Source organism: Diaphorina citri, unplaced genomic scaffold (assembly GCF_000475195.1).
Source record: "Diaphorina citri unplaced genomic scaffold, Diaci psyllid genome assembly version 1.1 scaffold724, whole genome shotgun sequence".
In the NCBI taxonomy this organism is placed as follows: Eukaryota; Metazoa; Arthropoda; class Insecta; order Hemiptera; family Psyllidae; genus Diaphorina; species Diaphorina citri.
This window is the reverse complement of record NW_007378157.1, coordinates 127838-154884: the sequence shown is the minus strand read 5'-3', so window position 1 is coordinate 154884 and position 27047 is coordinate 127838. Positions and strand designations below refer to the sequence as shown.

At 36.3% G+C, this 27047-nt stretch overlaps 2 protein-coding genes across 2 annotated transcripts in view; one reads left to right on the top strand and one right to left on the bottom strand.

Annotated features, from left to right (window-relative positions):
• Positions 1-4998: 4998 nt before the first annotated feature.
• The window catches only part of LOC103511535 (putative homeodomain transcription factor), a 55683-nt gene continuing 33634 nt past the window's right edge, over positions 4999-27047 (top strand). Inside the window, exons 1-3 of the mRNA XM_026825265.1 lie at positions 4999-5008; positions 16259-16331; positions 26673-26812. Of these exons, the coding sequence (XP_026681066.1) occupies positions 16300-16331; positions 26673-26812 (172 nt within the window). The 5' untranslated portion in view covers positions 4999-5008; positions 16259-16299. The remainder of the gene's footprint in view (positions 5009-16258; positions 16332-26672; positions 26813-27047) is intronic.
• Positions 6092-13746, bottom strand: LOC103511529. Its single transcript, XM_026825269.1, has 3 exons — positions 13592-13746; positions 10398-10599; positions 6092-6251 (listed from the first exon to the last, which is right to left on the bottom strand). Exons 1-3 carry the CDS (start codon positions 13718-13720, stop codon positions 6184-6186), a joined length of 399 nt encoding a protein of 132 aa, XP_026681070.1. The 5' UTR covers positions 13721-13746; the 3' UTR covers positions 6092-6183.

Genomic DNA, 27047 nt, shown 5'->3' with positions numbered 1-27047 from the left:
AAATTATTACCTACCTTCTGTTCCGTTTGGAGGCGGAATTTTAATGAAATCTCATTATCACTCCATGTCATTTATGTTTCTTCCTGTCTTCCCACCACATCGGCATCGTAGCAAAAATACCTACTTCAACTCGCCCTCTGATGACATTTTTTTACTGGCATCATATGGCGCCGGCGTGTATGATAGGATAACTTCTCAAACAATTAATCCTGAGAACACAGCATCGCTCTAAATATCTGGCATCATATGATGCCTTGGTGCAAGAAGAGGTTAAATCTGGAAAATCATCTTCTAACTCCTAGGGGGACGTAGGGCCACAACAAAGGATATCCATCTAACACGGTTTTGGGCCAGACTTTTAACTTCTCTCCCGGAACTTGCCAGTTTCGGTGATCTCCTTCTCCACTGTCTGCTTCCTATCCCACGTCTCTCCTGTGGATTCTAATCTAACGCCTCTTTACTGATTGTGTATCATCTTTGGAGGGGACAAATCAGTGATTTGGAATTTGAAATCAGGGTACTCTAAACCTGATATTTCACCCATTTCTGGATTTTTAAAATTTGGACCGACTGCAACAACTCCTCAATAAGTACTTTGCTAATAGAAAGTAAAAATTGCAATTAACTTACTAACCACCTGGATCACATTGAGATTAAAGTTAACCCAATTGGACTATTGGATTAAGTAATATCTATGTGCATTACCTGGCGAGGTGGTTTGACAAAGGAAGAATCCACATAGGCTAACTTGGTGGTCCTGACGGGAGTACTTTGCTTCTTGGATTGAGCTATTGTTTGTCTAACTTCCTTCAGCTTCTTCTCTCGCTCTAGCATACAACGCTGCGGACCAAGATAATGGTTGATTAAAAAGAAATAAAGGAATTTTAATCGTTCTAAGCATAGGTTAGTCCAGTAGTAAGTAGCAAGTCCAGTGGGTAGGTTAGTGGGTCTTTTCTCGGCCATCTGAGGGACATACCATGACACGGACCACACGAACCTAATGTAGCTCTGTTGTTAGTTCATTCTTACAAAATGAAATGCTCACTAAAAATAATAATAATAATAAAAATAATAAATAAATAAAACACTGGAGTCATATGTCTTAGATCATGGTGCCCATTCACCTCTGTAAAACAAATCAAATACAGATTTAGTTGGTGTGGCATTGTAGAGTCTCATTACATATTTCTTATTTTTACTTTTTCATAAATATATTAGTCTGTTTTTTCATTCATCTTCAATATTTTATTCGAAATACTTAGGTAGGTACTCAGGTTGATTTTTCTACTCACCAGCCTCGTCTACATCAGAGCCACAATGTTCCTCGCCAGAGGCGGCAGCTGCTACCTTGTCCTCTTCTGCTTTCACCACAGCTTTCCAAGAAGTCAGTGAAAGTCTAAAATGAAATTATTACCTCCCTTCTGTTTCGTTTGGAGGCGGAATTTTAATGAAATCTCATTATCACTCCATGTCATTTATGTTTCTTCCTGTCTTCCCACCACATCGGCATCGTAGGAAATAATATCCACCTTCCTCGTAATAAAATGCCGCGCTAACAAGCTGCCTTGTCGAAAATGACATAAAAAATACCAACGAGGCATTTTTCTTTTTATTTCTTATACCTACCTTGTTCTTGTCCTACTGAGTCTCTTTGGACTTTTCTGGAAAGGCTTGATAGAGATGGAACCGTAACTGTAATAGATCAGTTGCGCTTACTTGGGTGATGTTTCAAAGTCATAGAGCAGGAAAAATGAGGACCAACGGAATTTTTCTTTTCTTACGACTTTTAGAACCGAGATAAATCAATTTAAAAAATACCGGTAAATCGTGAAGTTTGACGTCACGGCATACGCTCCAGTAGGCGATGACGTCACATCAAATGTACCGAGCAAAGCACCCTCGCAGGCAAGCATTAATGTGTTTGTGCGCATACGTTTCTGCGCAGTTCTTTCTGCTGTTCCACTAGCGCGCGCTTGTATAGTGGCGCTACCTAACCGACGAAAAAAACAACTGCGTAAAGTCTGACGTCACACATATTTGAACTCTTTCTTTAGAACGGAAAATAAAAATTGAATTTTCGACCTTTTACAGTAGTTATTTTTTCGGAGTTTTGACCTCAGATTTGGATTTTTCCCAACTTTTTACATAGGAATCGACCATTTATTTTTAATTTTTACCCATTTGCAACTGCTCCATTGCTGAGGTCTTATCTTCTCAAAATCGAAGATACAAGGACAGGATAGGATAAAAGAAAGCTGTTCCGAGAACTTTGGACAAGACAGAGGCGAATAGGTGATGGCTTTCTTTCCATTTGGCAGCATAATGTTGCCCAGTTCCAATCGGTGGTTTCGTTTTAAAGAGAACCTATTTCATGCTAGGAATTTTTACAGAGAAAACCTCAAAACAAAACTGATATTCTATGATAGTGATACGTTAGTAATATGTCTGTATGTTATGTATGTAGGAAAACTTCAATCTCCCCTGAATATAACTCCTCACACGCTTGCCAAGTAGCACCAAAGTTAATATCGTATCCATTAAAATATTCTCAGTGCATTAGAGATTGATTTCAGATAAATAAATCCGAAAAGTCTGGAAAAAGCCAAAGTTTCAAATTTAAGTGTAAAGTTTCGGTTGTGTATGAGGAACGGAACGAAATGTGTATCGTGATTTGTGTGAATTCTTGGGATAACTTTCAAACATTATTCTTTGGAGGAAGAAAAAAAAAACTTTTATTACAGTGCCGAATAGACGATGATTACCTACCAAAATAACCTCGGGAAACGAGGCAAATGTTGTCCCCATTTCTCAGTATACCTTAAATGTGCAAAGTTTTCAAATATTTCGTTTCGTTTGTTTTTGTTTTTTTTTTTTTTTTTTTTTTTGGGCAAATTTTTTTAAATTTTTTATTTTAAATTACTTTTTTTTTTTTGTTTTTCAACGAAATGTGTATCGTGATTTGTGTGAATTCTTGGGATAACTTTCAAACATTATTCTTTGGAGGAAAAAAAAAAAAAAAAATAATAATAAAAAAACTTTTATTCAGTGCCGAATAAAAATAGACGACGATTACCTACCAAAATTATTTCGGGAAACGAGGCAAATGTTGTCCCCATTTCTCAGTATACCTACATGTGCAAAGTTTTCAAATATTTCGTTTCGTTTTTTTTTGGGGGGGGGGCAATTCATTTAGAACAATGGCCACATGTTGGCATGTTGTTCTTCTTGGCTAGGTTACTTAAAACATGTGTTACTTAAAACAATCAAAACATTTCTCTCAGATTATTCCTATTCAGCCATGACTTTCTTCTCTTTTGCTTCTTCTTCCTTGGATTCTATTCTCCATTAATGATCCCTCTTCTTCTCTACTGTTCTTGCCTCGGGGATTATACCTGACCTATATTATTTTGTTTCTCAAAACTAGGTACGAGGTACTTAAGTACAACGCTACGAAGAAGGATTATTTCAGAGAGGGTGAAAAATAGAACACAATTATTTCCATTTTCATCTTGCATCAGAATAAAATATTTAATTTAATTAATTTAAAAATATAAATACTACTTAATATTAAATAACACATTAATTACTCTTATCGGCTCTTTAAATATTTTTTTTTACAGCAGTCACAAATTCATATCCACAGCGAAATTAAATCAACGTAAAAAAAAAGAAAAATAAATAAGACCAAATAAAGGTATCTTAGGGCGTAAAAGCATTCTAAAAATTATAATCTATTACAAAAATAAAACGGTAAAAAATATAGTTACGTACATTCAAAGGTAATGACTTTACTATAGAAGGCTGAGTCAGTTTAGACATTTATTACGTTATGATGAGGTATATGAAAGATTCTAGGGGGCCAAGTAAAGGTACTTTTTAGGTAAAGCATAGTTTAGGTATCCATTAGGTATTTTGTTTCATTTATAACTATTTTAATTGAGGGGGTCAGAAGCCAAGGGAAATAGTTACAACTATCTTGTATATCACTATCCTTTAGTATCTAGCACTCTCAACGTCTTCATACTTAAGGCTTGAGGCAGATCACAAATTTAGAAGATATGTATTTGTTAAATAAAGAGCTCTCTGTACCAAGTTTTGAAAGGTGTTCATCCCTAGGACTGCTCCTGAAATAACTTTCCAACTAAAATAGGTAGGTAACTGAAATAATAACTCAGTGAATCAAAACCCTTCACAAAAAATAATAATAATAATAATAATAATAATAATAAAATATAATTTTACTATAGAAGGCTGAAAGTCAGTTTAGACATTTATTACGTTATGATGAGGTATATGAAAGATTCTAGGAGGCCAAGTAAAGGTACTTTTTAGGTAAAGCATAGTTAGGTATCCATTAGGTATTTTGTTTCATTTATAACTATTTTAATTGAGGGGGTCAGAAGCCAAGGGAAAGAGTTACAACTATCTTGTATATCACTATCCTTTAGTATCTGGCACTCTCAACGTCTTCATACTAAAGGCTTGAGGCAGATCACAAATTTAGAAGATATGTATTTGTTAAATACCAAGTTTTGAAAGGTGTCCATCCCTAGGATTGCCCCTGAAATAACTCTCCAACTAAAATAGGTAGGTAACTGAAATAATAACTCAGTGAATCAAAACCCTTCACAAAAAAAAAAAAAAAAAAAAAAACAAAAAAATTTTATAATAGTCAGCGCGGCAGCGGCTATAACACGTTGAATGAGTTGAATCCAAAAGTTCCAAACCAAACGTATGTACATAGGTATCACTGAAGTTACCCATATTGCATGTGGTCTCCGATACATAAATACACAATAACTCATTGGAAGAAAGGTAAATATTTACCTTTAAGAGAAGAAATAAAGTGCCCACTCTACTGTTCATTTTGGGCAAAAGACCCAAGTCGGGCCAAAATTCATAAATATATTTTCCGTGACGCCAAAATTCCGTCACTATAGATATAATCAAACTAAAATTGGAAATCCTAGAATCTAAAGGTATGTGGAAAACTTAGAATCACAGTCTTGTACTTTCTTTTTAGAAGAAAAAAACGTAAATACATCAAAACAACCGCGATGAGACACGTATACGCAAAATCAAATCAGGCCCTTAGTTCCAGAAAGAACTTGGCACTAGAAAATCGCAAAATATCGACGTCTCCAACTACCTATTCATCTATTGTAAGTGCGTGGTCACAACGGCGACCATAAACCATTGACCCTCGCTGAGACCATCGACCATGACCGAGACCATCGTAGAAAAAATACTCAGCTCAATTTCTTGATTTTCTGTTTCTGAAATTCTTTTTTTTTTTTTAATTTAAACAGGTCTTGAATATTGTTCCATAAAATGTAATGTTATTACCAATCAAATATATAAGATCTTGTTTAGACTGCGAGAGTAAAGGGACTTTTCAGTCCTATGCTGGTAGTATAAACAAGGTATATTCTATTCTATTCCATTCTGTGAAGGTCGGTACTATCAGACTCTGTTGGGGACACTTGTATTAGCATGGATTGTTTATTTTCTCTAGGAACGTCCAAGGCGAGGCTCGATGGTCGGTTCTCCGCTGTGGACGCGTACTAATGGTTATGCGATGTTTTTGGAGAACCGAGATCATCGACCATCACAGAAAAAATACTCAGCTCAATTTCTTGATTTAATGCGAGGGTCGGTACTATAAGACTCTGTTGGGGACACTTCTATTTATTAGCATGGATTGTGTATTTTCTCTAGGAACGTCCAAGGCGAGGCTCGATGGTCGGTTCTCCGCTGTGGACGCGTACTAATGGTTATGCGATGTTTTTGGAGATTTCCTTTGTCACCTGCCTCGGTGGTGTAGTGGTCAAGGCGCTCGCCTGGTAAACAGGAGGGCGTGGGTTCAATCCCAGCCGAGGTATGGAATTTTATCCTCATATAATTTGAGAATTTGGCCACAATAATAGTAGTAGCTTACTGCTGGAGTAAAGGGACTTTTCAGTCCTATGCGAGCAGTATAAATAAGCACTATTATAGGTAGGTAGATAGGTACCTACATAGGCAGGTACCTACATATGTAGGTACCTACATAGGTTACCTTTGTAAAGTGCGAATTCCAAAGAGCAAATTATTTTTGCGGAACGTGGGTCAGATTAACACTGGGAATTCACTGGTCCAAATATGATGAGGGCAGAGGAAGGTTTCGTTAGGGGACAGATCTATCTAACGTTTCCGAATACCTTTGAAGGACTGTAAGGCCTTCATCATGAGCGGGGCTTTCTTCTTCTTCACTGAAATTAGAACGAGGACTGGCATCATATGGCGCCGGCGTGTATGATAGGATAACTTCTCAAACAATTAATCCTGAAAACACAGCATCACTCTAAATATCTGGCATCATATGATGCCTTGGTGCAAGAAGAGGTCAAATCTGGAAAATCATCTTTGAACTCCTAGGGGGACGTAGGACCACAACAAAGGATATCCATCTAACACGGTTTTGGGCCAGACTTTTAACTTCTCCCCAGGACTTGCCAGTTTCGGTGATCTCCTTCTCCACTGTCTGCTTCCTATCCCACGTCTCTCCTGTGGATTCTAATCTAACGCCTCTTTACTGATTGTGTATCATCTTTGGAGGGGACAAATCAGTGATTTGGAATTTGAAATCAGGGTACTCTAAACCTGATATTTCACCCATTTCTGGATTTTTAAAATTTGAACCGATTGCAACAACTCCTCAACAAGTACTTTGGCAATAGAAAGTAAAAATTGCAATTAACTTACTAACCACCTGGGTCACATTGAGATTAAAGTTAACCCAATTGGATTAAGTAAGTATCTCATGTGCATTACCTGGCGAGGTGGTTTGACAAAGGAAGAATCCACATAGGCTAGCTTGGTGGTCCTGACGGGAGTACTTTGCTTCTTAGATTGAGCTATTGTTTGTCTAACTTCCTTCAGCTTCTTCTCTCGCTCTAGCATACAACGCTGCGGAACAAGATAATGGTTGATTAAAAAGTAATAAAGGAATTTTAATCTTTCTAAGCATAGGTTAGTTCAGGAGTAAGTCCAGTGGGTAGGTTAGTGGGTCTTTTCTCGGCCATCTGAGGGACATACCATGACACGGACCACACGAGTCTAATGTAGCTCTGTTAGTTCATTTTTACAAAATGAAATGCTCACTAAAAAAAAAAAAAAAATCAAACACTGGAGTCATATGGACTCGTCGCGTCGTGTGTAGTAGCCTTAGGTCAGCCACTCACTATCAGGTAGACCTGATCAGGTCCGCTTGTCAAATCTACCTGGTAGTGTGTGCTCATCAGGCATCAGGTAGACTTGACGGGCGGAACTCTTCAGCTGAACCTGTCAGGTCTACCTAATAGTGTGTGTGCTAATTAGGTATCAGGTAGACCTAACAGGTGGACCTGATCCGGTCTACCTGATAGTGAATGGCTGGCGTTAAGAAATAACGGAACTAAATTCTCACCAAATAGAGTTCCCGCCACGTTTCATACTCCTGCAGCTTCTTCCCCCGGAAGTCCCGGTTACAGTGGAACTCCCAGTGTGGTCCCGTGTCCTCCATCAGGTACGGATTGTAATGTTCCAGCTGGTACAGTTGCTCGGCCGTAGCACGCTCTAACACCGGTTTGAGAATGTCATACGGAACACCACCGGTGTATTCCAGGGAGTCTATGTTCTCCTGTAGGATTCGGATGCAAGAGTCGTACAGGGAGGGAACCTTGGTGAGCGTCACCCGAGAACCGGAGAATACTTTGGTCCTGTACGGGAGAGAAGTAGGACAATAAATCAGTTGCGCTTACTTGGGTGATATTTCAAAGTCATAGAGCAGGAAAAATGAGGACCAACGGAATTTGCAACTGCTCCATTAGCTTGAAGAAAAGACTGTATAAGTAATGGTGACCTTGGTGAGCGTCACCCGAGAACCGGAGAATACTTTGGTCCTGTACGGGAAAGAAGTAGGACAATAAATCAGTTGCGCTTACTTGGGTGATGTTTCAAAGTCATAGAGCAGGAAAAATGAGGACCAACGGAATTTGCAACTGCTCCATTAGCTTGAAGAAAAGACTGTATAAGTAATGGTGTGAAGAAATTCGACACAAACATCGTCTGACTGGTTTGGTCCTGTGAGGGGAAGGAGTAGGATATTAAAATGGGTTTAGCCAGCCTCGTTAGCTTGGTTGGTACAAGGCAGGCGCGCTATCAAGCTAGTGTGGAGGTCAATTTCTTTCAATTTCCTCAGTGGATCTGACTGGTTTGGTCCTGTGAGGGGAAGGAGTAGGATATTAAAATGGATTTAGCCAGCCTCGTTAGCTTGGTTGGTACAAGGCAGGCGCGCTATCAAGCTAGTGTGGAGGTCAATTTCTTTCAATTTCCTCAGTGGCTTTCATCATGAATATGGATTTAAGTAAGAGCTCCATTCAACTATGAGGAGGGGGGGGGGACTACTCCCGTGGGTATTGAACCCAAGACTTTGGACGTTTAGGCCTAGTGTGATAAGCACCGTGCTATGATCATTATCTCACCTCTGATTCTTGCTGGTCATAATATTACACAGGGCATCATGCGAGGACTCAGGGGGGGTTTTATCCGACTGATACAGGTGGGGTTTGAAGTAGTTATCAGGGGAGATTTCAGGCAGGGTCGACGCAATGTCAAGTTTTTCCAGGGGCTCCAATTTGACATTTCCCGAGAGCAGATCCAGGGGCGATATAGAGCGAGAGTGGTCGGAGGGACTCCCTGAACTCTTGCCTGGACTGTACCCGTTGGACTTGGCAGGACTGGACGAGATTTGTTCGGACGAGTGAGGTTTTTTGGAAGAGGATGAAGAGGAGGAGGAGGTTTTTTTCTTGGAAGATTTCTTCGAGGTTGGAACTATGCTGAGGAGAGCGTCCCCGAAACCACCTGGAATAAACAACAGAAGAGGGTTTAATTTCATTACTACAAAGGCCAGCCATTCACTATCAGGTAGACCTAACAGGTACACCTGATCAGGTATACCTGACACCTAATGAGCACACACAATATCAGGTAGAACTGAGGTACGGCTGAAAAGGTCCGTCTGTCGTCTGTCAGGTCTACCTGATACCTGTTGAGCACACACACTATCAGGTAGACCTGATCAGGTGTACCTGTCGTCAGGTCTACCTGATAGTGGGTGACTGGCCTACGTAAGTAAATGGTTAATGTAGTTAATAGATCTTATCAGTGTAAATCTTTTTCTTCTACGACTTCTAGATCCTGAGATAAATCCATATGAAAACACCGATAAATTTCGAAACCATTTAATTAAGACGTCACGATAACAATGAAATAATATCTATAAACCCATATCAATACTTGATGACGTCACTCGGGTATACTAAAAACTAAAAAGATCAATTTCTATGTCTCTAACACGTGTTATCTTTCCAGATTATCGCAGACATAGACTATGGAACAATGAAATACTGTCTATCAATGAGGTTAGAGAGCGGAAACCACAGTGGGCTTTACTCTGTGTTGAATAGATAACAATGGGCGAAATAGATAGACTATGAAACAATGAAATACTGTCTATCAATGAGGTTAGAGAGCGGAAACCACAGTGGGCTTTACTCCGTGTTGAATAGATAACAATGGGCGAAATAGTCGATAGATGGATAGAAATTAGGTGTATTTGGTAACTCATTACAGCGTGTTCAGCTCCTATAAATCTAAACGATTAATGAATACGTGGAGAAACTGTCTACGTGCGGTTCACATAGGTATTAATGGGGTCATTAAATTCAGCTCGTATAAAGCACTTGGTACTAAGTAGTGTCAACTACACACTAAAGGAAATTCTAGATTGAAAATAAGTAGGTTTGTATGTAGTCAAAGTTTTAGCCCAAGGCATTAGCCATTTTTTGAGGCACTTTCTAAGAAAGGCAGGATAAACACAGTTAAAGTTGATGTGGAAAACAGGCAACAGAGCTTTAGGTTTCTATTAACTTGACGTCTAATTAGAAACATCGGAATTTCAGCTTATTGGAAGATGTCTTTCATAGGCAATATGGTTGTAGGTAACTTGCGTAGTAATTCGCCCGGGCCGGATTTTGTCCTAGACAGATAAGGTTCGTTTTTGGAACGGCTGGCTTCCTATAATGTCTTCCTCTTCGCTTTCGGGACGATAAGACCTTGGCAGTTACAGTTCCCTCTATCAAACCTCTTAAAATAATACCTTATTTATTTTTTGAAGAGGTTTGACAGAGGGAATTGTAACTGCAAAGGTCTTGTCGTCCACAAATCGAGGGAGAAGGAAGACAGGATAGGAGAAATCCAGCCGTTCCGAGAACGAACCTTTTCCATTCAGGATAAAATCCGCCCCGGGTGGTAATCGAACCCGCGGCCTAGCGCTTACAAGGCAGTAAAAATAATAAAACAGATTAGGTACTTACTGAGAGGATTATTAGCGCCTACGCTGACGCCCGCATTTCCAAGCTTTACTGGAGCTACAGGTACAGCAGGACCTCCGAGCATGGACTGATTACTATACGCACCCACCGTTGCCTTGGCAACCACTTCGGCTTTGTTCGTGTTGGATACGAGACCCGAACTGGAACCTGACCCCGTGCCATGACGAGCCTGCTGTCGCGCCACCTAGGGAGAAAAGGACAAATTAAATGGAGATAATTAAAGGGTTAAAATTTAACCTCTTCTTGCACGTTTTTTTTTTTTTTTTTTTTAATTTAGGTTTGTATGTAGTCAAAGTTTTAGCCTAAGGCATTAGCCATTTTTTGAGGCACTTTCTAAGAAAGGCAGGATAAACACAGTTAAAGTTGATGTGGAAAACAGGCAACAGAGCTTTGAGAAAACAAAAATGATGCCTGAGATCAAGCAAGCTTTTGAATAAAACAAGGGTCCCCCCTCCCCCAAACATGAAATTTTCTATTTCTCAAAGCTCACGAGAACAAATAAATGAGGTTCAACTTACCATCTGTAGCCTGGATGATCTTCTTTTTCTTCGGCTCACTACTCTCTTCCCTCCGGCTTTCACTATGGTGCTTTCTATTTTGACTAGATGAAGAGGAGGATTCAGTCTTTTCTTTCTTCACATGAACCACACTAGACGACACGCTACTCTCACGACTACTCGAGTATTCGTTGCTATGACGACCTGACGAGCCGCTGTCTTCATCTGATGTGACTGGTTCTTGTTTTACTTTAACGTCATGTTTTGATCGCTTGGAGCTACTCTCCTGTTCATCTCGTGAGTGTTTACGTTTAGAATCTTTATCTTCTCTATGCTTAGAAGAAGAAGAATGGTGGGAAGAGCTTTTGCTTTTCTCTCGGCTTTTGTCATGGTCTTTACTACTTTTGTCTCTAGATTCGTCCCTCCTATGGTTTTTGTCTTTATCTTTCCGACTATCGTCTATTCTACCATTCTCTTTTTTATCATTTTCTTTTCTTTTATCACTGGTTTTATCACCATTTCTCTTGTCACCATATTTCTCGTAGCTATCGTCCACTTTTTCTTTTTTAATTTTAATTTCCTCGCTATATTTGTTGATACTTTCTTTTGAACTAGATTTATTATGCCTGTCTTTATCCTTATCGTTGCTTTTGGTTTTGTCACTGCTGGCTTTATGTCTTTCACTATCCTTCTCAGATTTGCCTCGACTAGATTTATCACTGCTACTTTTATATTTGTCCTTATCTTTACTACTCTCATGTTTCTCTCTACTTTTATCTCGATGCCTGTCTTTACTTTCTTTTTCCTTTTTCTCTTCTTTCCCATCGTCTTTCCTCGATTCACTGGATTTGCTACTTTTACTACTCTTATGTTCTGAACTTTTTTTCTTCTCGTCATGTTTGTCTAGTTTATCATGTTTCTCAACTTTCTCATTATTCTTGTGATGACCATTGAGTGCTTTCTTCCGTTTTGCTTTCAAATATTCTTCATAAGCTTTCTTTTCTTCTTCATATTTCAGCCTCCTTTCTCTTTCATCTTCAGATTCGTCATCACTTTCTTCGCGTTCGTTTTCTTTGTCTAGATCTTCATCTTCAGATTCGCTATGAGCTTTGTTGTTTATCACTTCTCTTTCTTCATCTTCCTCTTCGCTTGCATTGACTTCGTTATCACTGGCAGATGAATTGTCAACGCTTAGATCATGGTGCCCATTCACCTCTGTAAAAAAAAAATCAAATACAGATTTTAGTTGGTGTGGCATTGTAGACTCTCATTACATATTTCATTTATTTTTACTTTTTCATAAATATTTTAGTCTGTTTTTTCATTCATCTTCAATATTTTATTCGAAATACTTACTTAGGTAGGTACTCAGGTTGATTTTTCTACTCACCAGCCTCATCTACATCAGAGCCACAATGTTCCTCGCCAGAGGCGGCAGCTGCTACCTTGTCCTCTTCTGCTTTCACCACAGCTTTCCAAGAAGTCACCAGAATTTTTGCCTTCTCGCTGATCACGCCTTCAAATTTGCGCAGCTCATTAACTGTACGCCCTATGCCGGTGATTTGAAGCAACTGAACACTGATGGGTAACTTGGAAAGTTTGTCGAGACAGTAGACCACCTGGGGGTGAATTGGACAGGTGGGGGTGAATTGGGATTACTTAAATCATTCGGTAAAAAATTGCATACCAGTAGTATCATTGAAATAAATTGCATGCATTAAAATTAAATCTTGAAATTGAAACACAATTCAAGGAGCAGTTGGGATTAAATCATTTGGTAAAAAATTGCATACCAGTAGTATCATTGAAATAAATTGCATGCATTAAAATTAAATCTTGAAATTGAAACACAATTCAAGGAGCACTCCTTATTTACCAATTCCATGAAATTCGTTAGTATAAAGGTAGAAACACATCACGTCACGTGAGCTCACATGACGTGATAGTAGTGTGTTTCTACCTTCAGTAACCTGATGTTATATCATTTCCTATCATATGCTTCCTTGATAGACTACTTAAATCAAACATGTAACTTTTATTCAAGATTTAGGAGAATCAAAGAGAACTTTGTAAATATTAAGGAGTAAGTAGGTAGAACATCAAGCCAATATTTTAATGACTAATGGTAATAGCCAATGGATAGATTATCACAAGTTAGCTAATCAGGCAAGGTAATGTCAATCCTCATCAATTGTTGCCATGTAGATATAAGTAGGTCACTAAGTCTGTTGGTCAAGTGTTAGTCTCTGGTCTCCCTTGTACAGTGAACTAGAACAAATATGTGACAAGTCTGCACTAGACTGTGATGGTCACTAAATCACATAGCCAGGCACTGTGATTAGAAATGTGTCAGAGGGACACAGGGCCAGTACTGTACTTATTATAAGCACTTGTATCATATCTTTTGTTATAGGAAATCTGTGTAGGTTAACCTAAGTATCTATGTGGACTTTGAACAGTTAAGTAGCATTTTTATACAAATTTATTCTGACAGCCTTCTCTGAATGTTTTTTTTTTCTTTCTTTTTTCATGTTTCATAGAGGTAACCGATTGCAACAACTCCTCAACAAGTACTTTGGCAATAGAAAGTAAAAATTGCAATTAACTTACTAACCACCTGGGTCACATTGAGATTAAAGTTAACCCAATTGGATTAAGTAAGTATCTCATGTGCATTACCTGGCGAGGTGGTTTGACAAAGGAAGAATCCACATAGGCTAGCTTGGTGGTCCTGACGGGAGTACTTTGCTTCTTAGATTGAGCTATTGTTTGTCTAACTTCCTTCAGCTTCTTCTCTCGCTCTAGCATACAACGCTGCGGAACAAGATAATGGTTGATTAAAAAGTAATAAAGGAATTTTAATCTTTCTAAGCATAGGTTAGTTCAGGAGTAAGTCCAGTGGGTAGGTTAGTGGGTCTTTTCTCGGCCATCTGAGGGACATACCATGACACGGACCACACGAGTCTAATGTAGCTCTGTTAGTTCATTTTTACAAAATGAAATGCTCACTAAAAAAAAAAAAAAAATCAAAAACTGGAGTCATATGTCATAGAGGTAATTGTGACTCCCAAGATAGGAGAAAGCCAGCTGTTCTGAGAACAAACCTTATCCATTCAGGATAAAATCTGGCCAGGCAGGAATCAAACTCATGGCCTATGTTACTGTTTGTGATCTAGGTGGCACTGATACAGACAGAGACACCTTTGACAAGGAGAACAGCCCTAAAAGATTTTTTCAAAAAATGTTCTCCTAAGCAATTAAGTACTTAAGTAAGTAGGTAAGTAGGTACCTATACATGTACCTATTGCAAATCATGATATTACCTGCATTATTGTTCCACCAGTTGATTCCCACAAGGACATTGACATAGCAATGAAATTAAAATAATAGGAATAATAAAATAATGGCTAGAAAGACAATACCCATTTCCTCAAATATTTGATATTTTTGGTACCTAAGTACTAATTCAGAAGAAATCACAATGAAAAATTGTTACAAAAAAGAGCTGGCACAAATGGGCAATCACCATTGTTATTATAGGGTTCAGTTACACAAAAAAGAGCTTTCTTTTTCATTTCATGGCTTTTGAATAATTACCAAAATAATACTGACATCTTCATCAGGACAATTCCGATTAGAATTATTTAAATTAGTGAGCTCTTGATGCCACCCAGGGCATCATCATCAGAACAAGGTAGGTGTTCATTCTATCACATAAGGTTCATCAGGAGAAACCTATTGATTGAAATTGCCTTGATAAAGATATTATTATTTTATCTAAATTAAATTTTTAAATACCTAATTGGATTTAAATTAGTGAGCTCTTGATGCCACCCAGGGCATCATCATCAGAACAAGGTAGGTGTTCATTCTATCACATCAGGTTCATCAGGAGAAACCTATTGATTGAAATTGCCTTGATAAAGATATTATTATTTTATCTAAATTAAATTTTTAAATACCTAATTGTTGAAGTACCATAAAGGTTTCAACCATTTTCGGACAAGTTTTTATGTCTTTTGTTTTAATTTCCTTTTTTACCGTTTCATTTTATTAACACGTTGAGCACCACGTAACTCATATTATGAGTGTCAGACGTGTCCAACCTGGTACATGAAACTCACATATGGGCAACACCCATAGGCTAACAAGGTACTTGAAACTCATATGTGGGTGACTTGAACTGCTTCCTTTCTGATACGTGTAGCTCACTGATGGGCTACAATTCAATGTATTTCTTATGACGAGTGGATTGTCATGGAACGTCCGAGCATTACGGTACCCTTGAGTCACGTGTACCACAAACTTTTTTTTCGGTGATGTTCCGGTAATCCATATATGAGTGTCACAGAAAAATTTGAATATCTCCAAAAATACTTATCACACAAGAAAAATTTGTGTACATTACTTATCTATTTTCTACACCTCACACATCTAAAATTGACATAAAAATTTTCTGGTACCACGTGATAATTTCCACTTTTTCCATGGGTACCAGCGAGCACCCATGTAAAAATGGCTTGGGGCTCAATGTGTTAATAAGGATCATAGGTTGGACATTTCTTTGAAATCATGAGTAACCCAATCTTGGTACCACGTGATAATTTCCACTTTTTCCATGGGTACCAGTGAGCACCCATGTAAAAATGGCTTGGGGCTCAATGTGTTAATAAGGATCATAGGTTGGACATTTCTTTGAAATCATGAGTAACCCAATCAATTACAGAATATTGATTTTACCGATAGAAGGACAATAAAATTTCACTGTCATTTTGATGGACCTATGGTATGTAGACCAAAATAGGTAAGATGTAAGTAAGTAACTCAACACAGTCATGCAAAATACATAAATAAGAAGGTATGTTTGTTTGATCTTTAGCTTTGAAGTTACAAAGTTGGAGATTGCGAAACATATGGATATCTTGATGATGTAGCAGTGTCAATTGGCATGAATCACCTGTGTTAAGCTACGCCGAGAAAGGCCAATAAATGGATGGGTGACTTAAACATTATATTGGGAATAAATGGAGAATGGGCTCTAGTCTTGATTTTAAATCATTACATATGAAAGTAAAACCAAAAAATCAAATCAAGAATAATAATAAACTGAATATTAAACAAATTAGGTAGGTACAAGGTACATACTTACATAGGTACTGATTTTCTCTAATCACAATCGAATAAATTACGGGCTGAAAAATTCCCGAAGGGACGGGTCCAGCTTGTTTTAATTTTACTTCCTTTTTTCTCTATATTTGTAACAAGTGCAACAACATTTTTTTACAAATACCTATATTATTGATGATTTCTTATTAATTTTCTTAATTTAACCTTTTTTTCTTCCAGATTTAGAGGTGCTCAAGTACGCTTTGCAGTTGAATTAAGTTATGGGATATTGTGTCGATGAAATAGTATCATGGTAAGTCCATTGAATAGAATAGAATAGAATTTTATAGGAATAGAATAAGTAATTACCTTCGTCAAATAAGTTGGTGGTATCTTTTGTTTGTTTTTCATCTCTTACTTAATTGTTGTTAAGCAGAATCAATTGGACAGCATATTTCAGAAAAGAAATCTGGGGGAGTTTTTCGATTTAAATTGACTTGCTACTTGTGAATGGTTCTTTTCTGCTAGCTATCCAACATATTATGAAGACATTTTGCCCACTAGCTCTTACCTACTAGGCCTTTGGGAGCGTTGTAGGGGCCTCCTTTCTGAGTGGGTTTTGCAGTTCATTGAACTACAAATGAAGAATCTATAAATAAATGCATTATGTGAAGAAAAAAAAAATAAATCAGTATTCGTTCTATGCCAATTTATTTTTCACATGCATTTTTTAAGAAGCATAGTATTATTATCTTAAGTTGCCGTGTATGTCTGATTATTGGCATTGATGTCAGACATGCTATGACACAGGCTATAAATCTTAATAGACCTCGTGAGACTTCGAGACTCTTCTTATAAAACAAATAGAAAATAATCATCTCATTTGACTGTGTTTAAAAAATCAAGACAATTTGAGTTGTTTAACCCTACTTGACTCTAATAAAAAAGGGTCTTGCTTTATTTCATAATATAACTTAATGCTAAATAGCTCCTTACTTATGTAATACCTAATTTATTAAATACTGAATTTATTATTTATTTACATACTATGGTACCTACATAGGTACTAAAATTAATATTCTATTTAATAAATTGTAATTATGTATTTGCATGTAGGTACTGGGTCGGTACTTAATTTTAATTTAGGTAACGCCATTTTTTCTCTCTCTCCCTCCGTCTATTTACTCTTCCCTTCTGTTCCCTCCCCTCGCTATTTCTAATTCTAAATCTATGTTTCCCATTATACCTTCAACATTGTACCTACAAACACATATTGGTTCTTCAGCCATGAGTTTCTCAGATTGGAAATGTTGGATACAAGTTCAATTTTCATGGCAAACCAGGTTAACCAGGTCTTTGCTTAATTCTAAATCTATGTTTCCCATTATACCTTCAACCTTGTACCTACAAACACACATTGGTTCTTCAGCCATGAGTTTCTCAGATTGGAAATGTTGGATACAAGTTCAATTTTCATGGCAAACCAGGTTAACCAGGTCTTTGCTAAGACCTTATGGATAAGATATCTTGCTATTTCTTACCAGGTATCTGCGTTTCTATTTGCACACTATTTAATCAGTTTGAAAATCCCCAGTTCGCAATTATGTTAGTCATTTTCCTTTTTTAAGAAAATTGTACTTGTTTTAGTGGAAAATTTGAAGTTTGTATGTTTTCTGTGCCTATATGGTGGTGAAAAATTCCATTTTGGAATCATGAAATTGTTCTCGTAAGTTACTTAACTTATATCTAATTAGGAAGGGGTTTTCTTCAGAGGTTCTTCTTACCTTATTAATTATTCTAGAAAATCGAGGGAGCGTTCATAAAATTCATTTTTAGTGAAGTACTGTAGAGATCTCAAAATAGGACTACTACAGTATTATTAATTTCTCAAGTTTGCATGTTTCGAGTTCTTTTATGGACTCTAACGTAAAAAATAATCAATTTTACTTTTGGATTTTACTGTATTGACCTTGACGTTCTGAACTGGTAAGCTTCAAACCTAAGGTCAGAGAATTTTTTTTATTCTCAATTTCCCGGATGATTCGCTAACTGTTCTAAGTACATACGTGTGAAAATATACTCATTAACAGCTCTTTTTTTTTACTGAGGTGAAAGTATACTCACTTCAGCATATTTTTACATAGGTGTGAATGATATTTGAAGTGCCAAATGAGATGTAACGTTGTTGCAGCACGTGAAAATTCCAAACATAACTTTGCCAGATACCTACCTTGTGTTTTACTGTCCAAATATTTTTTTTAGTCAACTTCAATCAGGGCACTATTTCAATCCATAAAAATACTTCAATTTTATACCCATCTACTTACTATCTAAAAATTTTCCGAATTAAATCAAATTTGAATTATTTATATCTACTCACGTACAGTACCTATCCACTAACTATCCTATTAGTCCATGTTTTTTAGCGAAATTTCCTCTAGTTTTTTTTTTTTTTTTTTTTTTTTTTGGGGGCTGCTGTAATATGTGACGTGATAGTAGTGTGTTTCTACCTTCAGTAACCTGATGTTATATCATTTCCTATCATATTATCATATGCTTCCTTGATAGACTACTTAAATCAAACATGTAACTTTTATTCAAGATTTAGGAGAATCAAAGAGAACTTTGTAAATATTTCCACTTCCAGTCTGTATACAGGGTGGTCACAAAAGATCTACTTACATTTTTTTTTTTTTTTTGCTACTTACATTGTAAGTATTAGCTATTTTGATTAGTAGTTGCTGTGGTATAGGTACTTATAGGTACACATTTTCACAATTTTCTCAAATGGGAAATTTTAAGGAAGAAGACCAGATAACTAGTTATGCAGGGTTTTCATATTAAAAAAAAAAAATCAAGATAAGTCAGGAAGTTTGGTAATTATTTGCCTAAATTCACATCAACTTTGCAACTAGTTTTTGTGCCACCCTATACAGTGTACCTACATGAATATCAAGTTTATAGGTAGCTGAGGTACCTACCAATAGGTATAAACCATTTATGTTCTGTATAGGTACTTACCTAAATTTAGAACTTGACTTAAGTAGGTACCTACCTAATTGTTTTAAAACTTGACTGAACTTCTTCTTTTCCTTTTTGTCCCCTCCTTCAAATACATACTACAGGACAGTTTTTTTTTTGAAGAAATCTCCATCACTAGGTCACTTGGTTCCAAACAATGTTTTCAAAAACCAGAGCATTGTACATAGTTGAGTTTGAGTAGGTACCTACTTTCACTTCATTTGACTCTTTAGAAAGACGAAAACAAATCATAATATTAATTGAGTGTATTTCAAGCCATGATGGCTTCAAGTAGACATTGGCTCAAGAATACTCAAGATAGAAATATGTAGATAGGTGTCTGGAGGCCTTGATCTAAAAACAGATATTCAATGGTAAAGATCCATGGGGTACCACCTATCTGTCTATTGTTCAGTAATGTTTGTATTTTGTATTGTTTTTAGTCCTCCTTATTAGCCCGTCCTTCCTTTATTATGACGAGAGTAATAAAAAAAGGTATAAGGGACGGGCTATTGTATTTGCTTTAATTTGGTGTCATTTGTCTGTGTGTCCATGTGTCTGTCGGTCTGTCCCCATAGAAGGACTTATCCAAACCTGGCCGACCTGTATATCAAATTAAAGGTCTTTTTATCAGGAACACGAAAGTGGTGGTGCAAATTTTGTCCAGAAAACCAAAAAGCCAAAAAGTTTATAGGTAGCTGAGGTACCTACCAATAGGTATAAACCATTTATGTTCTGTATAGGTACTTACCTAAATTTAGAACTTGACTTAAGTAGGTACCTACCTAATTGTTTTAAAACTTGACTGAACTTCTTCTTTTCCTTTTTGTCCCCTCCTTCAAATACATACTACAGGACAGTTTTTTTTTTGAAGAAATCTCCATCACTAGGTCACTTGGTTCCAAACAATGTTTTCAAAAACCAGAGCATTGTACATAGTTGAGTTTGAGTAGGTACCTACTTTCACTTCATTTGACTCTTTAGAAAGACGAAAACAAATCATAATATTAATTGAGTGTATTTCAAGCCATGATGGCTTCAAGTAGACATTGGCTCAAGAATCTCAAGATAGAAATATGTAGATAGGTGTCTGGAGGCCTTGATCTAAAAACAGGTATTCAATGGTAAAGATCCATGGGGTACCTACCTGTCTATTGTTCAGTAATATTTGCATTGTTTTTAGTCCTTTTTAGTCCGTCCTTCCTTCATTATTACGATAGTAATAAAAAAAGGTATAAGGGACGGGCTATTGTATTCACTTTAATTTGGTGTCGTTTGTCTGTGTGTCCATGTGTCTGTCGGTCTGTCCCCATAGAAGGACTTATCCAAACCTGGCCGACCTGTACATCAAATTAAAGGTCTTTTTATCAGGAACACGAAAGTGGTGGTGCAAATTTTGTCCAGAAAAAAAAACTGGTTTTTGGGGGATTTTTTTCACATTTTCTCACAGAAATGAGCTTTGATCTTGAAATTTGTCGCGACGACCTATGAACTCAAAGCGAGAAAGTTTTAGATAACACTTCAGTCGTTAATAAACTACGGGCTAAAAAATTCCCGGAGGGACGGGCCCAGCTTGTTTTAATTTTACTTCCTTTTTTCTCTATATTTGTAACAAGTGCAACAACATTTTTTACAAATACCTATTTTATTGATGATTTCTTATTAATTTTCTTAATTTAACCTTTTTTTCTTCCAGATTTAGAGGTGCTCAAGTACGCTTTGCAGTTGAATTACACACCACTCATCTTTTAAAAACAAAAATGTACCTAGAAAATCAGCTGTTCTTGTGTTTCTGCAATTTTCTATCCATTAACATTCAGTAAAGATACGCACCCAGTCAGTAGAGTGCTTAGAATAGCACCATCATTATGTATGCTGTGTATGCAGTACGTATCGTCTACCTATTGGTCTGTCTATACGTATGTGTACATAATATTTACATTAATAATTTTATTATTATACAATGAGGTTCCTATATTTAGCTTAAAAATACAATTTACATGTTTAATAGGTAAGATGTAAGTAACTCAACACAGTCATGCAAAATACATAAATAAGAAGGTATGATTGTTTGATCTTTAGCTTTGAAGTTACAAAGTTGGAGATTGCGAAACATATGGATATCTTGATGATGTAGCAGTGTCAATTGGCATGAGATACCAACACTTCCTGTATTAAAATGCTAGAAATGCCCTAGCCTAGCAAATCCTCATGATGGACATGCCACATAGTCTCTTACCTTTTTAGGATCGGACAGTTGTTCGTTATCTGGGCATGCACGAATAATGTTTCGCTTATAGTGTTCAATAGTCTCGATTAGACGGTCATTGTTCGACATAATTCGAATATCACAGGCAGTAAACTGAACTGAAAAACGTCACTGACAAACAACGCACAGTTCCGAAAATGACCACTTATATTAGGCACCAATACACGTACAATTTTGAATAAAAAAATATAGGTAAAACATAAAAAAATAAATGGATTTCAATTTGAAATAAAAGTTCTATCGTTAAACACAGAAAATAGGTAGGTACAGAATTACAGAAATGAAAAATTGAAAATCAAAATCACAGAACACTGAACAGCTGCACTTTGCTTACCATGTAAGAATCAGCTGATACTTGTGTGATATTTTTGAAATCAGCAGATTTCTAGGCACGAACTCAGGGGTTTTAAAAGGGACCGTGCGCGTTAAGTGGCCCTTACACGATTCTTCGTTTTGTACAAGGGAATTTGGGTAACAAGACGCATAATATATTATATTATTTGTTTGAGGGGTCGGGGTTCTTCGTCCGCTCTCAATCAGCCCTAGAGTAATATTGCTTTGGGCTGTCATTTGGTTTTGGCTACAAAATTTTATACCTAAGTGAATGGTCTTTAAGACCATTGCAGTCAACCTTTATTTCTGCATGCAGTCAACCTTTATTTAGCATAGGAAATGGAGCAGTTGCAAATGGGTAAAAATTATAAATAAATGACTCCAATGTAAAAAGTTGGGAAAAATCCAAATCTGAGGTCAAAACTCCGAAAAAATAAATGTAAAAGGTCGAAAAATCTTTAGCATAGGAAATGGAGCAGTTGCAAATGGGTAAAAATTCTAAATAAATGACTCCAATGTAAAAAGTTGGGAAAAATCCAAATCTGAGGTCAAAACTCCGAAAAAATAAATGTAAAAGGTCGAAAAATCAACATGCGCGTTAATAATAACCAATATCTATTTCTTAAAAACGTCCCTGGTAAGTATTGAAGTCAAGTTTTCATATTTTGCTTGAGTTGGGATTAAATGTATGAAATAAATCCTTCTTAAAAAATATACAGAACTTTAAAAGGAAAAAAATATTTTAGTATCATTTTTTAATAATTATAGATATACTGGTTGGTAATAAATTATTTTATTCTCAATTTATTTTTGATTGAGAAAAATTGATGGAAGTTGACTTCAGCTTGAACATTTTTTTTCAAAACAAAAATAAATATCAGCTGATCGCTTCAGTTTTGAAAGAAGCTGTAGAGGAAGAACTTCATGTGCGGGTTCGTTCTCAAATAATTTATTTTTACATTTTCGATAAAATTATTTCATAAATACCTACTTGAAAATTTATTTTTAAAAATTCGAGTTTTTTTCCAGTACATAATATATTCATACCTTGCCCATTGCACAGTCTTAGTAAGTATTAAAAAAAAAAAAAAAAATGTTTTCCCTCTAAACAAGTATTATTTAGATAGGTACTTACTTTCTTCTTTTGATACCATTGTAAGAGGAAGAAATTAAACTATGTAAAAGAGAAATTCTTTTTAAAATATACAGGATATGAATCTAGTTATGCTCATCCATCTAAAGAGAAGTAGGAGCTGTAGGAGTTTTCATTACCCCTAATCAGTTCTGAACTTTTCAGTAGGTAGGTACCTAAGTATTGCTTTTCTCAACACTGATCAGGATTCTAAAATATAAGAAGAACCTCTTTTTTGCATGTAAATCCCAGGCCTAATCTTGGAATCATCAACCTACAGTGATCTACTGGAAGCATGTTTAGTGTTAGGTTAGGATTTTTGTTGTTTGTGAGTACTTTGTCGGGTTAGCATACCTCAGCAATTTTAATTATTTTATTGAAAATTAGGAGACATAATATTGGTTCAACACCAGTAGTGTATATCTTTACATTAAAGTCATAGCCTAAATTTCCCAACATGCCTATAGTACATCTACTGGTTTCTGGTTTGCCCTTTGCACCCAACTGAACCAAGCTACAGTGCCATACTTATGACCTTCACCAACTCTTTCCCTACCTAGTGTAAATTCTGAAATTTTCAATTTCCCAGATGAGCATAAATCAGCAGAATCTTGTTAACAAATGAGTTAGGGTATTTTAAAGGAAACTGTACTAGTTCAGAAGCCACGACAGTGAAAAATTGCTACAAAAAGGAGCTGTCAAAAATGAGCAGTGACCAGTATAGGGTTAATTAAGTATGTTAAACATAAAAATGAGCTTTCACAAATGTGCAGCGTGACCAGTGCTATAGGGTGATGTTAAACACAAAAAGTAAACAGAGCTTTCTTTTTCATTTCATCATGGCTCCTGATTGTAAGACGAAGAAATTAAACTATGTAAAAGAGAAATTCTTTTTCAAATATACAGGATATGAATCTAGTTATGCTCATCCATCTAAAGAGAAGTAGGAGTTTTCATTACCCCTAATCAGTTCTGAACTTTTCAGTATTGCCTTTCTCAACACTGATCAGGATTCTAAAATTTAAGAAGAACCTCTTTTTTTGCATGTAAATCCCAGGCCTAATCTTGGAATCATCAACCTACAGTGATCTACTGGAAGCATGTTTAGTGTTAGGTTAGGATTTTTGTTGTTTGTGAGTACTTTGTCGGGTTAGCATACCTCAGCAATTTTAATTATTTTATTGAAAATTAGGAGACATAATATTGGTTCAACACCAGTAGTGTATATCTTTACATTAAAGTCATAGCCTAAATTTCCCAACATGCCTATAGTACATCTACTGGTTTCTGGTTTGCCCTTTGCACCCAACTGAACCAAGCTACAGTGCCATACTTATGACCTTCACCAACTCTTTCCCTACCTAGTGTAAATTCTGAAATTTTCAATTTCCCAGATGAGCATAAATCAGCAGAATCTTGTTAACAAATGAGTTAGGGTATTTTAAAGGAAACTGTACTAGTTCAGAAGCCACGACAGTGAAAAATTGCTACAAAAAGGAGCTGTCAAAAATGAGCAGTGACCAGTGTTACTATAGGGTTAATTAAGTACTTAAGTATGTTAAACATAAAAATGAGCTTTCACAAATGTCACATGTGCAGTGTGACCAGTGTTATAGGGTGATGTTAAACACAGAAAGTAAAAAGGAGCTTTCTTTTCATCATGGCTCCTGAATAATTACAGATGAAACCTTGGCAATGATAACAGAGAACTCACTGCAAAAGAATTAGCATCACTTTTTTCTTTGATATTTCTTCATGTCTTTACTCTATGACTTACTTAATTACTTATTTAGCTACTTACAAGTACCTTAGAAAAACCGCACCTAAATAAATTAGAGTACCTACATAAAATACCTATGTACCTACTTTCTTTTATAATAATTTTAAGTACTCATTTAATAATACATAAACTAAGTACTTTTATGTCTGTAGGTACTCATGATTGATTAGTCAAGTAGGTAAACATTGCAGTTAGGTAGAGGTACTTAACTTAACAGAATTTCTAGTTGCCTTTTTCTTCTTGTCCAGGTCTCTTGAGGTCATTAGATTGTGAAAGCATTGTCTCTATCTCACTGTAGACTTGCCTACATTGGTAGTACTAAATTAGTTTTGATATTCCTTTGTGTGGATAGAAACTGGTTTTACAGCTGATCAGAGAGTAAAACATACACTACAACTGACCCCTCCACTTCCAGTCTGTATACAGGGTGGTCACAAAAGATCTACTTACATTTTTTTTTTGCTACTTACATTTTAAGTATTAGCTATTTTGATTAGTAGTTGGTTGCTTGCTGTGGTATTCTTATAGGTACACATTTTCACAATTTTCTCAAATGGGAAATTTTAAGGAAGAAGACCAGATAACTAGTTATGCAGGGTTGTGACCAGTATAGGGTTAATTAAGTATGTTAAACATAAAAATGAGCTTTCACAAATGTGCAGCGTGACCAGTGCTATAGGGTGATGTTAAACACAAAAAGTAAACAGAGCTTTCTTTTTCATTTCATCATGGCTCCTGAATAATTACAGATGAAACCTTGGCAATGATAGCAGAGAACTCACTGCAAAAGAATTAGCATCACTTTTTTCTTTGATATTTCTTCATGTCTTTGCTCTATGACTTATTTAATTACTTATTTAGCTACAAGTACCTTAGAAAAACTGCACCTAAATAAATTAGAGTACCTATGTACCTACTTTCTTTTATTATAATTTTAAGTACTCATTTAATAATACCTAAACTAAGTAGGTATTTTTATGTCTGTAGGTACTCATTATTGATTAGTCAAATAGGTAAACATTGCAGTTAGGTAGAGGTACTCAACAGAATTTCTAGTTGCCTTTTTCTTCTCGTCCAGGTCTCTTGAGGTCATTAGATTGTGAAAGCATTGTCTCTATCTCACTGTAGACTTGCCTACATTGGTAGTACTAAATTAGTTTGATAACCACCGCACCGGGTGTAGAAAAAAAAAGAAAATAAATAATAAAATAGTAGGTATTGTGTTGTTTTGCAGTGTTAACTAAATGTCGGCATTGGTTAATGAGTAAGTCCAATTTAAAGTTGAAACTTTTGCAAAAATAAATATGTATGTAAATCCTCAACTTATAAGTTCATTTGGATGTAAAAACCTTCAGCAAAAGTAAATAATTATAAATTTGCAGTTAAAGTTCTTATTCACAAGAAGTTCTTACACCACCAAGTTCTTACATATAAAAGTACTAAATCAATATGACGTCAGTTGATAACCATCTTTCTTGGTACTTGCCTTTGTTGCGAACTTTGAGTTTGATGCAACTTGCTCTCATCCTACCGGTTTTCTTGCATCTCTATTTTGTGAACTCGGGTTATTGACGTCATTCGAACTTGCATTTTGTCTGCCTACATAATTATACACTTACACTATTATTGCTCCTGTTTAAGGTAGATACCTATTCAAACAAAGTTACTGGCACTTGACGTTATCTTACCTGTGCAAGTTATTGGCACGGGCTAAAGTTTTGCCCTCTCCCAAACACGGCACAATGCCCTGCCTCCTCGCATAAAATTTTGGGGGCCTGGGCTCCCCCGGCCCCCTGGTGTAGGCGCCCATGATTGTATTAAAAGGAACTCACTTTTTCATTCTTTTAGTTTTGTGTCAATCAGACTTAAATGCTTGTGACGGTCAAAAAAGTAGTTCGCCACTTGGTTGTACACATCCATAAATATTATGACTTGGAATCGAACAGCCAAATCAAAAGATCAACATTACACCACCTGAAGTTGGTTGGGTTCGATCAATAAAAACAATTGGATTGACCGTTTCTTTCTTCCAGGTATCAGAAAAAAATAGGAGCGTACGATAAGAGTTGGTTGGGTTCGATCAATAAAAACAATTGGATTGACCGTTTCTTTCTTCCAGGTATCAGAAAAAAATAGGAGCGTACGATAAGCAACAATGGGAGACTACTGTGGAGCAGAGAATACTGAATGGCTTTACCCATGTGCCCAAGAAGACTGCCAAGCTCAAGACAGAACTGATCGATGTGGATCTTGTCAGAGGTAAGTGAACAGAAACGATTTTATTTTATTTATTTATTTATTTTTATTATTATTAGTTGTATTTATTAACGATTTTAAAAGTATTGAGCATTAATACTTGGTTCAAAAGTCGGTCGTTGCCCGATCTTGTTTTAAATGTGGGTCGTTTCCCGATCTTGTTTCAAATCTCGCCCATCTGATGAGAGGCATACTACGAAACGGGATTGATAATATGGGTATGCTACAGTATTGCTAC